The sequence below is a fragment of the Cynara cardunculus genome, unplaced genomic scaffold, assembly GCF_001531365.2.
Source record: "Cynara cardunculus var. scolymus isolate 2C unplaced genomic scaffold, CcrdV1 Un_Scaffold_3994, whole genome shotgun sequence".
NCBI lineage: Eukaryota > Viridiplantae > Streptophyta > Magnoliopsida > Asterales > Asteraceae > Cynara > Cynara cardunculus.
The window spans coordinates 11,091-25,876 of NW_020201706.1; the positions used below are offsets into that span (position 1 = coordinate 11,091).

General features: G+C 36.1%; 1 protein-coding gene and 1 pseudogene across 1 annotated transcript in view; one reads left to right on the forward strand and one right to left on the reverse strand.

Moving 5' to 3' along the window:
• Nucleotides 1-7,480: 7,480 nt before the first annotated feature.
• On the reverse strand, nucleotides 7,481-11,948 carry LOC112503853 (annotated as a pseudogene).
• Nucleotides 11,949-12,622: 674 nt separating this feature from the next.
• Nucleotides 12,623-14,786, forward strand: part of LOC112503854 (xyloglucan endotransglucosylase/hydrolase 2-like) — a 3,398-nt gene continuing 1,234 nt past the window's right edge. Inside the window, exon 1 of the mRNA XM_025107838.1 lies at nucleotides 12,623-12,932. Coding sequence (XP_024963606.1) covers nucleotides 12,651-12,932 — 282 coding nt within the window. The 5' untranslated portion in view covers nucleotides 12,623-12,650. The remainder of the gene's footprint in view (nucleotides 12,933-14,786) is intronic.

Here is a 14,786-nt window from a genome sequence, read left to right on the forward strand (position 1 = left end):
GGTGTCAGCATCTCTATGTTGGGGCCTCTCCCCGACCCCGAACCTGTCAAAGCTGGGGTCGCCATGGCCTCTTGCTCATCTAAACCGCGAAAAGTAGTGTCCGAAAACTCTACAATGTCATCGGCACGGGCAAAATTGCTACCCTTACCAGACATGAGGCTGCCACGGCTCCCATGACGGCCTCTACCACGCTCTCGGCGTGACATCTCCTGAAAAAACAAACATTATATTATATCATAAAAAAGATAATGACAAATCGTGATTATATATGTACAACTGTGAAATAAGCATACAGAAGACAAGCTACTCACCAGAAGAATGATCAGATAACATCGGTTCATCTTCATCATTTGAATCATCATCTATGTCTTCAAATTCTGGTTCATCTTCGCTATCTTCGTTCGATTCGTCGCCACATTCATCTTCATTTATATTATGGAGTATGTTTACCTCCCCCTGTGGCAAGACGAACATCATCGAGCTCGTTTCCTAATGAGAACGTTGTATAATTTACCCTTTCGTTGACTTGAAAGAATTGTTCTCCATCCACATGATCATTGTTTTCAAGATCGTTTACATGTAAAGTTTTGACTACTAGAAAGTCAAACCGTAGGTTTAGAAGAATTTCGGATGACTTTAAATGGCTAAGTGTAATGGTTTGACTACTTGAAAGTCAAACCGTAGGTGTGAATGAGATTAGCGGTCTTTGAAACAGTTAAGAAGCCTACATGTAAAGTTTTGACTACTAGAAAGTCAAACCGTAGGTTTAGAAGAATTTCGGATGACTTTAAATGGCTAAGTGTAACGGTTTGACTACTTGAAAGTCAAACCGTAGGTGTGAATGAGATTGACGGTCTTTGAAACAGTTAAGAAGCCTACATGTAAAGTTTTGACTACTAGAAAGTCAAACCGTAGGTTTAGAAGAATTTCAGATGACTTTAAATGGCTAAGTGTAACGGTNGTTAAGAAGCCTACATGTAAAGTTTTGACTACTAGAAAGTCAAACCGTAGGTTTAGAAGAATTTCAGATGACTTTAAATGGCTAAGTGTAACGGTCTGACTACTTGAAAGTCAAACCTTAGGTTTAAAAAGAGTTTAGAGGAGTTTCAGATGACTTTAAAACTCTAAGTGTAAAGGTTTGACTAGGAGTAGAGAAGCGTATGTTTTTATAAATTTCGCCGGCATAACGGCTATAAAATGAATATTGCCAAATGATATATATATATATATATATATATATATATATATGATCAAGCCTAACGTTTGTCAAACAATTGGCAACCCAACTACAATTCCAAACATACAATCAACATGAGCAAACACACATTTTCTAATTTTAAACATACATACAACTAATTTCATCACTATTTTCTAATCTATTATCTATTACATACATACAAGACCATTTTAGAAACACATTTTACAACACATTACAACCATATTTTACAAACACATTTTATAAACTTACAAACACATTTTACAAACACATTTTATAAACTTACAAACACATTTTACAAACTTACAAATGTATTTGAAGCATCTTAAATTTCTAAACTACCATAAATCATACCATACAATTTTAAACATACAACTAATTTCATAACTATTTTCTAATGTATTATCTATTACATACATACAAGACTATTTTACCAACACATTTTACAATCACATTTTACAAACTACCATAAATCATACCACAACTCATACCTAAATACAGACCCTTTCTGTTGTCAATCTGGTCGGAACAGGACGGCGACGACGGTGGTCGGCGACGGTGACAGGAACAGGGACGGCGACGGTGGTCGGAACAGGGACGGCGACAGGTGGTCGGAACAGGGACGGTGGTCGGAACAGGGACGGTGGTCGCGTCTCTCTCTCTCTCTCGATATCGCGTCTCTCTCTCTCTATCTCTCGATATCGCCTCTCTCTCTCTCTCTCGATATCGCCTCTCTCTCTCTCTCTCTCGATATCGCCTCTCTTTCTCTCTCTCTCGATAAACAGACGGCAAATGGTTCAGGAGCTTAACCTAGTTTTTTTAAACATAATCAGCGACGGAATGATTCCGTCGCAAATATGTTACCATCTTTGTGTGTGTGAAGTCGATATATAAATATATATAAATATATATATATATATATATATATATATAAATATATATATATATAGGGTATATTTCTTTTACAACCTTGTGTATTTGTACAACCCTTGCAACCCAATTAATTGAGATATTTATAGAAATGATGAAAGTTCATTTATTATGATTTGAATATTTATAGAAATGTCAAGGGTTGTATAATAACCAACCTCTATATATATATATATATATATATTCATCAAGACCCAATAAAACCGAATAAATCCCAATAAGACCCAATAACATCGAATGAAGACTATTAAAGCCCAATAAAACCGAATCAAGCTCATCAAGGCCCAATGAAACAGAATCAAGCTCATAAAAATGAGAAAATAGGAAAATCAGCGAGGGATCAGCGAGGGAATTGGCAAAAAACATTTTCCCTCACAAATCAACGAGGGATCAGCGAGGGAATATGATTTTTGCCAATTCCCTCACTGATTCCTCGCAGATCTGCGAGGGATCAGCGAAGGAATTGGCAAAAAGCATTTTCCCTCACTGATCAGCGAGGGATCAGCGAGGGATTATGATTTTTACCAATTCCCTCGCTGATCCCTCGCTGATCTGCGAGGGATCAACGAGGGATTTTGCCGAAGATTCCCTATTTTCTCATTTTTATGTGTTATATGTACATATTTTTATGTGTCGATGTCGTTTGTATGTATGTACATGTGTTGTTTGTGTGTGTGTGTATATATATATATATATATATGTTGTGGTTGCTAACCGTGATATGTGAATGTGTTATAAGTATATATACCCGTATAAATCATATAAATCTGCATATAACACACACACACTGTCTGTACATTCACATATACACATATGTTTAAACATATATTCATCCGTCCAATCGTGGTTAGCAACCAGTACACATCGTGTATATATGTATATATATATATATAATTGACCGGCGGGTATATATACATATAACACATTCAACGTCGTGTAAACATATATGTATATAACATTGACCGACGGGTATATATACTTATAATACATGCATATATACCCGTTAGCTCGTGTTATATATGTTTACACGACGTTGTATGTGTTATATGTATATATACCCGTCGGTCAATGTTATATACATATATATACACGATGTGTACTGGTTGCTAACCACGATTGGACAGATGAATATATGTTTAAAGGTACGTGTATATGTCAATGTATAGACAGTATGTGTGTGTGTGTGTTAGATTTATATGATTTTATTGGCCTTAACCTATTTAACTGGGCTTTATTCGGTTTTATTGGGCCTTAATCTATTTACCGGGCTTCATTGAGTTTATCGGGCCTTAATGAACTTTATTTAGTTTTATTTGACTTTATTTGGTTTATTGGGCCTTAATGGGTTTTATTCGGTTTTATTGGGCTTAATCATCAGCTTTATTAATTAATTTTTGCAATAATCTAATAAATAATTATTAATAAATAATTTATAAGCAATTAAATTAGTAGTTATAAAATTAAAAAAATGGAAAAAATCATTTTCCCTCACGACGGGTATATATACTTATAACACATGCACATATCGCGGTTAGCAACCACAACATATATATATATACACACACACACACAAATGACACATGACATGCATACATACGATATCAACACATAAAAATATGTACATATAACACATAAAAATAAGAAAATAGGAAAAAAAACATTTTCACTCGCTGATCCCTCGCAGATCAGCGAGGGATCTGCGAGGGAATGTAAATTCTGCAAATTCCCTCGCTGATCCCTCGCAGATCAGCGAGGGATCAGCGAGGGAATTTGAATTTTGTCATTTCCCTTGCTGATCCCTCGCTGATCTGCGAGGGATCAGCGAGGGAATTTGCAGAAGAAATTTCCTTCACAAATCAGCGAGGGATCAGCGAGGGAATGAGTTTTTTGGCAATTCCCTCGCTGATCCCTCGCTGATCTGCGATGGATCAGCGAGGGCAGCTTTCCCTCGCAGATTAGCGAGGGATCAGCGAGTGAATGAGTTTTTTTGGCATTTCCCTCGCTGATCCCTCGCTGATTTGTGAGGGATCCTGGGATCAGCGAGGGAATGTGTTTTTTGGCATTTCCCTCGCTAATCTGCGAGGGAAAATGATATTCGTCGCTGATACCTGGTTTTCTAGTAGTGAACCCAGGCTAAGACATTGCTTAAGATAGTTTGAGGCAACATACAATCATTTATACGTTGCCTGAGGTCACACTTAGGCAACATATAACCATTCTTTTCCTAAGAGGAAACTTAGGCAACTTATAATAGCCTTTGTGGCCCAAGCATATCATTACCCTTGTTCAATTAAACTTAGGAAAATTAGTATAAACTTTTAAACAACTATTGGTCTATGAATATATATATTGGGTAATTAATAGGTCATTTGATCGTTAATGAACTTGGTATGGGAATGAGATCCACCCTATGGAAGAACCCGGTGTACCCGCTACAAACGGGTCGGGGATTCCCTATAAACCGTGTATCAGGGATGAAGACGGAGATCCCAAAAAGTTAAAAGTCGGGGATGGGGCCGGGTAATGTGATTCTTGACCTGTCGTGTATATTAAATATATTATGTTAGAACCAAAATTGTTCTAAATAATCCCAAAGTTTTATTAAAGCAATTCGGGCTAAGGATGAAAGATTCAGAGATCTGATCTACGTTAAAACAACTAAGTTTGGAAAAGCAACCAAAGCCTCGGGTCCACAAGTATTCATGACTAGAGCCTCTCATTTGGATGACCAGAGCCCCTCATTTGGATGATCAGAGCCCCTCTAGTTGAACTACGCTCTCGATGCTAAGTGTAAATACAAGCAGAGCCCCTATGGCTGAACTATGCTCTGAAAGACTATCTTCAGATCTCTAAGAATGAAGACTTCAATGCTTTAAGTGTCAAATATGAAGACGAAGTCTAAAGATGATTTAGTCCAAGAGGAGTTAGTCAGAAAGCTGCCTGGAACCAAGAGCTCAGATACAGAGCTCAAACACAGAAGGTATGAAGACCGAAGTCTTGCATGCAAAAATCCAAGTACTCAGATACAAAGCTTAAGTCCCAGACACAAAGCCTCTACATAATACATGTAGAGCCTCTAGGTCTCCTACTTAGCCCATCTGCGTGAAGGTTCCGCGGCTCATCTTACAAGTGTTCTAGTCTCTGTCTGACATGTACACAGAAACAGTTATTGCAATTAGATACGTGGAGGCAGTAGACTGGTAGATGCATTGATTTTGCAATGATGTTATTTCTAGAAGATGCTTTTTTTCGAAACGCCTGTAAAAGGATATTTCCTATAAGGCAATTAAAAATGAAATCACATGAGAGTCGATTAGATCATTGAGAGAGTTTTATAATTTCCATTTCACTTAATAAATAAAATGGTCAGTTTCTATTCGTCGTCTTCTATAATCTCTTATTTATCAATGCTTTAACCTTAATCTGCTGTAGATATGGGGTCTAAGAAATGGTATCAGAGCCAAATATATTAACCATTATCCATACGATCTTTCTATTTGCACCAGATTCAAGAAATGTTTAGGGTTTTTCATAAGAACATTACTCATCCATGAACTGCTTTTTGTTCGACTATTTTTTTGGACAAAAAATTGATTGATTCACCATATTCTTATGTTTTAATGAAATTCCTTGTAAACGATTTGTTTTTGGGTGAATAGGAACCTATTTTTTCATCAAAATTGGGTTTAGATGATGATTTTTTGGGTACAGTCGAACTTATTGGACTTTGATACTGTCAAATCTATGCTCATCTCCTAAGGCATGAGTGATGAACATGAGAGTTCATGGTGCTCTCCGCCTAAGGCATGGGCGATTTGTTGTCAAATCTATGATCATCGCCCATCTCATGAGTAATTGTTCATCGTCTCTCATTGTGGATTTGTGTATGCTTAAAGAATTCTTTGCCTAAAATCAACCGTGCTTAATGAATAAGATGATTTTTCATCAAGATCTACCCTGAGAAGCTTACGCCTTTTATTGGGTCAAGCAAGAGCTCAACAACATTATTTTCAATATTTGAGGTTAATGATTAAAGCTGGATTCGAAAGGATTTCAGAACTGTTTGATTGATTTTGGTATTTGATCAGACTAGTTAGAGTTTGAAGATGAGAAATATGAACTCATAGTTCTTAGTAGAGAGGTTTAAGAGTTATGATAGTGTGAAGAGGTGAGAGGAAAAGGGAACAAATTATAGAGAGAGATAAATGTTTTTCATGATGAAGGATCACACATCTCTGTCATTCAATTGGGTAGGGACCTGAAATGTTAGACTTCATATGACTGGACATGAAACAATATTTTCGAAATAGACTAACAAGATTCGCAATTTAATTAGATGGTGAGTCTTTAGTGATCTTGGAACAACACTATTCATTAGTAAAATAGACCAACGACATTAGCAATGTAGAGTGTGAATCATTAGTAATCTTGAAACGACACTATTCGTACAATAATAGTTTAATGTCGTTCATAAGAAGATTAATTTCTGTTTTGTAAGCCTTTTCTCCCAAAATATACCAAATTTAATTTAGAATCCATATTGTAACAAAGCAAGCATAATAATTTATTTGTCATAACCAATAGTTTTTTTATTTTTTTTATTCAGTAAGAAATCAACAAAAAGATGTATTCGGAAGTTTAACAAAGCAATTACTYGCTAGAGAGGTAATCATGATCCTAAATTAAATTGTTTGTAAAGTTTACTTGTATTTGTCAAAACAAACTTCCAGAAGTTGATTTCCCAAAATGAAAATAAACCCAAAGATAGATTTGATTTTGGTACAAGTTGTCGAAAAGAAAACAGACAGAATTACTTTAACTTAATACCTAGAAAAGAAAATATTGTTTTCCATAGCTTGTATCCTTTTCTTAATGATGTCATAAACAAACATACAAATTCTCATTTTAATGGGCCGATATTGATTTATTACCCAATCGAACATATAAGAGTGAATGTCATGCTAACATTGATTCTAGCACCCCCCAACAGCCCTTCATGAAGCAGTTTTTCTACCATTGGGAGTAGCAATAAAAATCTGCCAATTACCTGAAACCATTGCATTATGCATTTATTTAAAAGAAATAATGAAAAAACAAATTAAATAAAATAACTACGGCTCAAAAGTATTTAGCCTGGTGCAACTTCAATCACATGAATTAATGACTTTTGAGGTCCAAGAACAATGATTGCCATAGCTTTGTATTAATCAAATAATCACAATCTGCATCGAATATTACTCCACTAGAAGAATCAAACATTAAAAAATTTCCATGCAAGTTTAAAAAATAATCAAACGATGAAATTAAATATGAAAATGAAGATCCAACACAGGTCTAGAGGAATCTAGATTTCTTGCATTAAGCAAAGACCATTGGGAAACCGTTTATGGTCGTTGCAGTAGCTGTTGATCACGTGCTTGTTTTGAACCCACCTAATTCTATTTYGCCCGRCTGCATCAAGTCCTTGAGTACTCCATGTCTGGTTGTCAGATTCAGAGCTTGTTGTCTTTGAATCGGGACTGACTCTATTGGCATTAACATTGAATTTCCTATAGGAAGCAACAARAGGAGCATTAATCCAGTCTGCCTTCATACTCCCACCTTGGGTTGCCCAATCATCTGCATTCCAGAGGCTGGCATACATCCTCATGGGTTGGGTCATGGAAAATGGAACTCYAGAAGCGTCATGGTTTTTGAATACCTTTACTGGTATGTTATTTATCAAGAAACTACATCAACAAAGAGTATTTAGATCAATAGTATTCATAAACCAAAGAATTTCATGATCACTGTAAAATGTCCTTGTAGCCCACCTAGTATAAAGAAAGTTTTGAGAAAATGAGAACTGAATATATACTTACATTATTCTTTGAGTGTTTCGTACAATAGTATAGGTGTGGAAAGCTACAGTAGGATCAACCATAGGTGGAACTGTTGTTCTTTATTTCTTTTCTCTTGTATATATACACATTGGTATGGATTGTGTAAGGGTTTCGTGTTGAGTTGCCCAAGAACTCATAGTCTATGTCATCATGTCCAGCCCTTTGAAATGACAACTGATGTGATTCATTACAAAAATATGGATTTTGTTGAACTTGGCAACTTTAATAAACATGATTATTAAATTTGAAAATATTACGGATGAATGTGGTGGCTGTGCTAGTAGAGTTGCCAGGTGCTAGTTTCAGTTGCATGTCAAACCTTCCAAAGAGGTACTCGTATTTGGACTAGAAACCAGAGACATAGTATTGATCGAGAGAAAGTGTGAGATCCTAAGCACCATTGAGTATTTTAGCACGTTCACTTCTAAAAGTGATGTCGATATCATCATAAAAACTTCCGGCAGATGCTGCTATCATCACGCATGAAATTGTTAGAGCAATTTTACAAGCTTTGGAATTTGAATAGGCTGATTGGCCTATATATATTTCTTTTCAGGAAAGGAGAGATAAACATGGATGGGTTTGTGTTTGTGTGAAGCGATTTGTTTATATAGGTGTAGCAACATTGACAACATGTTAGAGGAAACCTTCTAGTTGCCGGAGAAGGAAGTCATACTGGCAAAGGGATGACCAGACCTTAAAATGAATAACAAAACATCCAATTACACGTCATGGTTTTACGCAATTTTCACCCACTTTCCTCAGTCAATAATACAGATGGGGTGAGCATAGGAGAGAACCAATAACTACCAAAAAAACAGAAGAAAATTAATATAGATCAAAGTGAATGTCAAATTAAAGATAATAAAATGATCGTTTTTTTCGGGTATAATTTGTTTCTCTCCTATTTTCGTTATATTTCGTTGATTTTTCATTTAATAAAAGGGGGTAAATTTATTTTCTTTAAATGTGATTCCATTATAATACCCCCCCAATCAACGATTTGAATGAGCTATTCGATTCTTTTCTCAGGGTTCTCTGCGAAACTTATCATTAATATATATATATATATATTGATACGATATATATATACACAATATATATATATATATATATATATTTGAAATCACGTGAGACCAACCTGTTTTCGTGAGACCCGTGATACCACTTTTTTTACTTGAAACTTCACAGCAAAATGTTGTGAAGGTAAAAAAAATCGAACCTTTACAGCAAAAACATTGTAAACGATATCTTTTTAGCGTTTTGCTGAAAGTTTCAAGTGTAAAAAAGTGGTCTCACGGATCTCACGAAAACAGTCTGGTCTCACGTGATCTCATGTCTATATATATATGTGTGTGTGTGTATGTATATATATATACAGAGAGAGAGATTAAAGTCCCTTTCGATACTACATATGCTTTTGTGCATGATCGTCAACGATGATTGAGGGGATAAGAAAGATGGTCGAAAGGCGGTTAGGAAGACGATCCGACCATTATGGAAGTGGTAAAGGCGAACTGTTGCTTTTGTTCGTGATGGTCTACGATGGCTGAGGATGGAGAAGATCATCGATGAGAGGGCGAGGAAGACGATTTGGTTAGTATGGAAGTGGTGGAGTGACGATTTGGTTAGTATGGAAGTGGTGGAGGTGACGAGTGGTATATTTGTACCCGAAAATAGATAATCATATAACTATTGATTAAAATTCAAACTGAAAACACTTAAAATTTGTTGAAATTACTCTTTTTTTTTTATATTTCGTCTTTTAAAATTTAAATTTCCCACCATTTCAGACCAACTATTATGACCACTAAGGTTCATTATGACCTACTACTAGTTACTAAGAAGCGTTTCATTATAGGCCAATAGAAATAAGAAAGTGTATGGACTTATTCATTTTCTCTTAACCAAATACAATCTTCCAAATACTTTAAGTAATTTCCAAGGAGGTAATGCACGCTAAAAAAGATCATAATTATACACTAACAGTAACATTTTCGACGATTAACGATGATTTTATTTTTTTCTTAGAAACTATAAAACTGTCGATAAACCGTCGGCAATTGAAAAGATTTTTGATGGTTTTCCGACGATTTTTAAAAATAAATGGAGTCGTTGATAAACCCTCTGTAATTAATAGTTCTTTTGGTGGTCTACCGACGTTTTYTTCTCAAAATAATTAATTAAAATTAAAGAATATAAAATAAATAGAGACATCGATAAAAATCATTCGGTATACAACTAATACTAACATATTCAAGCTAGGGCAATAGGGGTATTGCAGCAACAACCTTCACATGATGTTTAATTTCTTTACATCCTTCGTCTCAAACATGACTTCACACGTACCATCTTCAACATCACTCACAATACAAAAGACACATACCAACAAACATAAAGATCATTTCAAACAATGTTCCCCACGATGGTTTGAGATACAACGCAAAATCAAATAAAAATTCATGGAAAGGATAATCTAAACACTAAAATGCAACTAAAATAAGATGTGGAGGAATCAAGATTTGCAGTCGAATTTGTCATGTGAGCCGAATCAGCAAACCAATCAACAATCCAATCAGGTTTTTCATTAGTGACATGACATTGAGCATTGAAGGGGAGAGCCACCGGTGGTGGTGGAGGTGGATTCGCCGGCAACCACTAGAGAAGAAGAGGGTGACGGTAAGAAGGACCGGAGATTAGGCTGATACCATGAGAGATTGTAAAAATCATCCTTTGATATGAGCTTCCAACATATAATAAGTGTMAACAACGACGTATTACTCWRTTGTACAATGGCTTGTGATAGCAGTAAGTAGCTAGGATGGTGCCCTTAGAGACTAAGTTTCAACTACAGACTCCAAGATGTGTCATGTGCAAGTGTGTAAAGCAATAGGTGGATTGGATGTTTGTTAATTAGTCTAAACATGCACGTAATTGAAACTTACCAGGATAGAAAGCAAATTCTAAAGAACTATGCGTCATAGACTTGTACGAAACACATTCTCCAATTTAAACCAAACTGGTCATGAGTGTCAGACACACATGACTTGTCCTTGTATTTATACTAGCACAAGGAGCTTCGTGAACTAGCTCCTAATCGGTTAAGCTGATTCTAGTAACGACCATAGAAATTAACCTACTWATTGCATTAAAATTTAGACAACATCAATCCTAACTAACGGTCGGAAGCATGACCATTTAAGCTAGATTAAACAATTAYGGTTTCTCGAATTCAAGTTCAAAATTGGTTCAAGAGATTTAAGGGATCCTTCTTAAGCCCAAGAACCCTAAAATGAAGAATAATTAAAAATAGAGATAGCATAAATGGGTTTTCAGAAGAAATTAAAACATAAACCAAGTCTCAATATAGTTCAAACTTCAAAGTAAACTAGTTACACCTCATCACTAGAAATTAAAAGATTAGCTACTTGTACTCTGACATCTGAAAATTTAAACTTACAATTGTTAACAATGAAGAAAGGATTAAGGTCCCTAGTTGACAAACTCCAAAATCGATGTTCTTCTCACTCTGAACCATTCTCTGTGTTTTTCTTATGAGTTTCTGATTGATCCCCCTCTTCACGACAGTTATTGTCCTTAATTAATAACCCCTCTCAATGTTAACCGCTCAAAACAGAAGTAAAATACGATCTAGGACCACATGCAGCCTGCACAAGGACCAAGGTCTCGGACAGGGTAGCCCGTGTAGAGGATGGAGTCATGGCACGGTGGTYGCGAGAGAGTTTGCCTAAGCCGCATGTAACAGCAGCCCACACTATATAGAGCTGTGTGGGTGGAGGCACAGGAGAGACCACAGCAGGAACAACTGGGGGGAGGTTGGGACCTCGAAAAGTGCCTTGTGYGGGCCAAGGTGCAAGTGAGATCAGGGGTAAGGCACTGGAACGGCCTGCAAGGYGCATCGGTATATCATTATTTCATTTTTGCTTAACCTTTTTCTGTCTTTGAAAACAATATATGGTAGGACCAAGTAAGGTATATGATGAGTTGCAAAAGGAATTACAGCTTTCAACTTTATATATAAGTCACTTATATAGAGTTTGTTAGTTGATTGAAGGGTACTTTTCTCTTTTTCTATTAGTCATCCTGATTTGAAATAGATTTACATTCATCTATAAGATCCATATCAAAAATAAAGTGTCACATTGAAATGTGTTTAAAAATTTATAAATATTATAAATCATTTATGAAAGTTATAGATTAATAGGTCATAATTATAATTTGCAGGTTTGATACTCAGAATGAAAATAAATWAGTAACAGAATATAGAGAAGAATACATCAATTATATGCAAGTCGACAAAAGAACAAGAATAAAATAAAAAAATATGTGCAGCCATCACATGCACTTGTAAGCCAGGACTAAGGTAGGAAACGGTGTGGAGAACAACAGTTGTGTTCCAGGCAAAAGAAGAAATACATGAGTTGGCACACGTAAATGATCAAGATTTCCAGAATACTTTCAGATTGCCTCGTTGACTTCCTTTTGCAAAACGCGGGATGGTTCCTCCTGAAAATTGTGAATGTAGCCACACCTATATAAACCAYTCCTTCCSACAAATCTAAAACGCATCACCTCTCTCTTTCTCTCTCTAAACATTACTAATGGGACAGTCAAGCCATTCATACCCTAAAGCTTGTGCAGTTGCTCTAACAATTTCATATCTGATAGTAGCAGCTTCCGCAGGAAGTTTTTATGATGACATTGACATTACTTTTGGAGGTGAACGTGCTAAAATACTCAATGGTGGTCAGGATCTCACACTTTCGCTCGATCAATACTCTGGCTCTGGTTTCCAGTCCAAGCATGAGTACCTCTTCGGTAGATTCGACATGCAACTGAAACTAGTACCTGGCAACTCAGCTGGCACAGTCACCACATTCTATGTAAGTACTATCATCCGTAATAGTCTCGAATTTTATGATCACATTTATTAATGTCACAAAGTCTAACAAAATCAATGCCTTTGTATTGAATCACATCAGTTGTCATCACAAGGNCTAGGATGGTGCCCTTAGAGACTAAGTTTCAACTACAGACTCCAAGATGTGTCATGTGCAAGTGTGTAAAGCAATAGGTGGATTGGATGTTTGTTAATTAGTCTAAACATGCACGTAATTGAAACTTACAAGGATAGAAAGCGAATTTTAAAGAACTATGCGTCATAGACTTGTACGAAACACATTCTCCAACTGAAACCAAACTGGTCATGAGTGTCGACACACATGACTTGTCCTTGTATTTATACTAGCACAAGGAGCTTCGTGAACTAGCTCCTAATCGGTTAAGCTGATTCTAGTAACTACCATAGAAATTAACCTACTAATTGCATTAAAATTTAGACAACATCAATCCTAACTAACGGTCGGAAGCATGACCATTTAAGCCAGATTAAACAATTACGGTTTCTCGAATTCAAGTTCAAAATTGGTTCAAGAGATTTAAGGGATCCTTCTTAAGCCCAAGAACCCTAAAATGAAGAATAATTAAAAATAGAGATTGCATAAATGGGTATTCAGAAGAAATTAAAACATAAACCAAGTCTCAATATAGTTCAAACTTCAAAGTAAACTAGTTACACCTCATCACTAGAAATTAAAAGATTAGCTACTTGTACTCTGACATCTGAAAATTTAAACTTACAATTGTTAACAATGAAGAAAGGATTAAGGTCCCTAGTTGACAAACTCCAAAATTGATGTTCTTCTCACTCTGAACCGTTCTCTGTGTTTTTCTTATGAGTTTCTAATTGATCCCCCTCTTCACGACAATTATTTTCCTTAATTAATAACCCCTCTCAATGTTAACCGCTCAAAACAGAAGTAAAATACGATCTAGGACCACATGCAGCCTGCACAAGTACCAAGGTCTCGGACAAGGTAGCCCGTGTAGAGGATGGAGTCATGGCACGGTGGTCGCGAGAGAGTTTGCCTAAGCCGCATGTAACAGCAGCCCACACTCTATAGAGCTGTGTGGGTGGAGGCACAGGAGAGACCACAGCAGGAACAACTGGGGGGAGGTTGGGACCTCGAAAAGTGCCTTGTGCGGGCCAAGAGTGAGATCAGGGATAAGGCACTGGAATGGCCTGCAAGGCGCATCGGTATATCATTATTTCATTTTTGCTTAACCTTTTTCTGTCTTTGAAAACAATATATGGTAGGACCAAGTAAGGTATATGATGAGTTGCAAAAGGAATTACAGCTTTCAACTTTATATATAAGTCACTTATATAGAGTTTGTTAGTTGATTGAAGGGTACTTTTCTCTTTTTCTATTAGTCATCCTGATTTGAAATGGATTTACATTCATCTATAAGATCCATATCAAAAATAAAGTGTCACATTGAAATGTGCTTAAAAATTTATAAATATTATAAATCATTTATGAAAGTTATAGATTAATAAGTCATAATTATAATTTGCAGGTTTGATACTCAGAATGAAAATAAATAAGTAACAGAATATAGAGAATAAAATAAAAAAATATGTGCAGGCATCACATGCACTTGTAAGCCAGGAATAAGGTAGGAAACGGTGTGGAGAAAAACAGTTGTGTTCCAGGCAAAAGAAGAAATACATGAGTTGGCACACGTAAATGATCAAGATTTCCAGAATACTTTCAGATTGCCTCGTTGACTTCCTTTTGCAAAACGCGGGATGGTTCCTCCTGAAAATTGTGAATGTAGCCACACCTATATAAACCATTCCTTCCGACAAATCTAAAACGCATCACCTCTCTCTT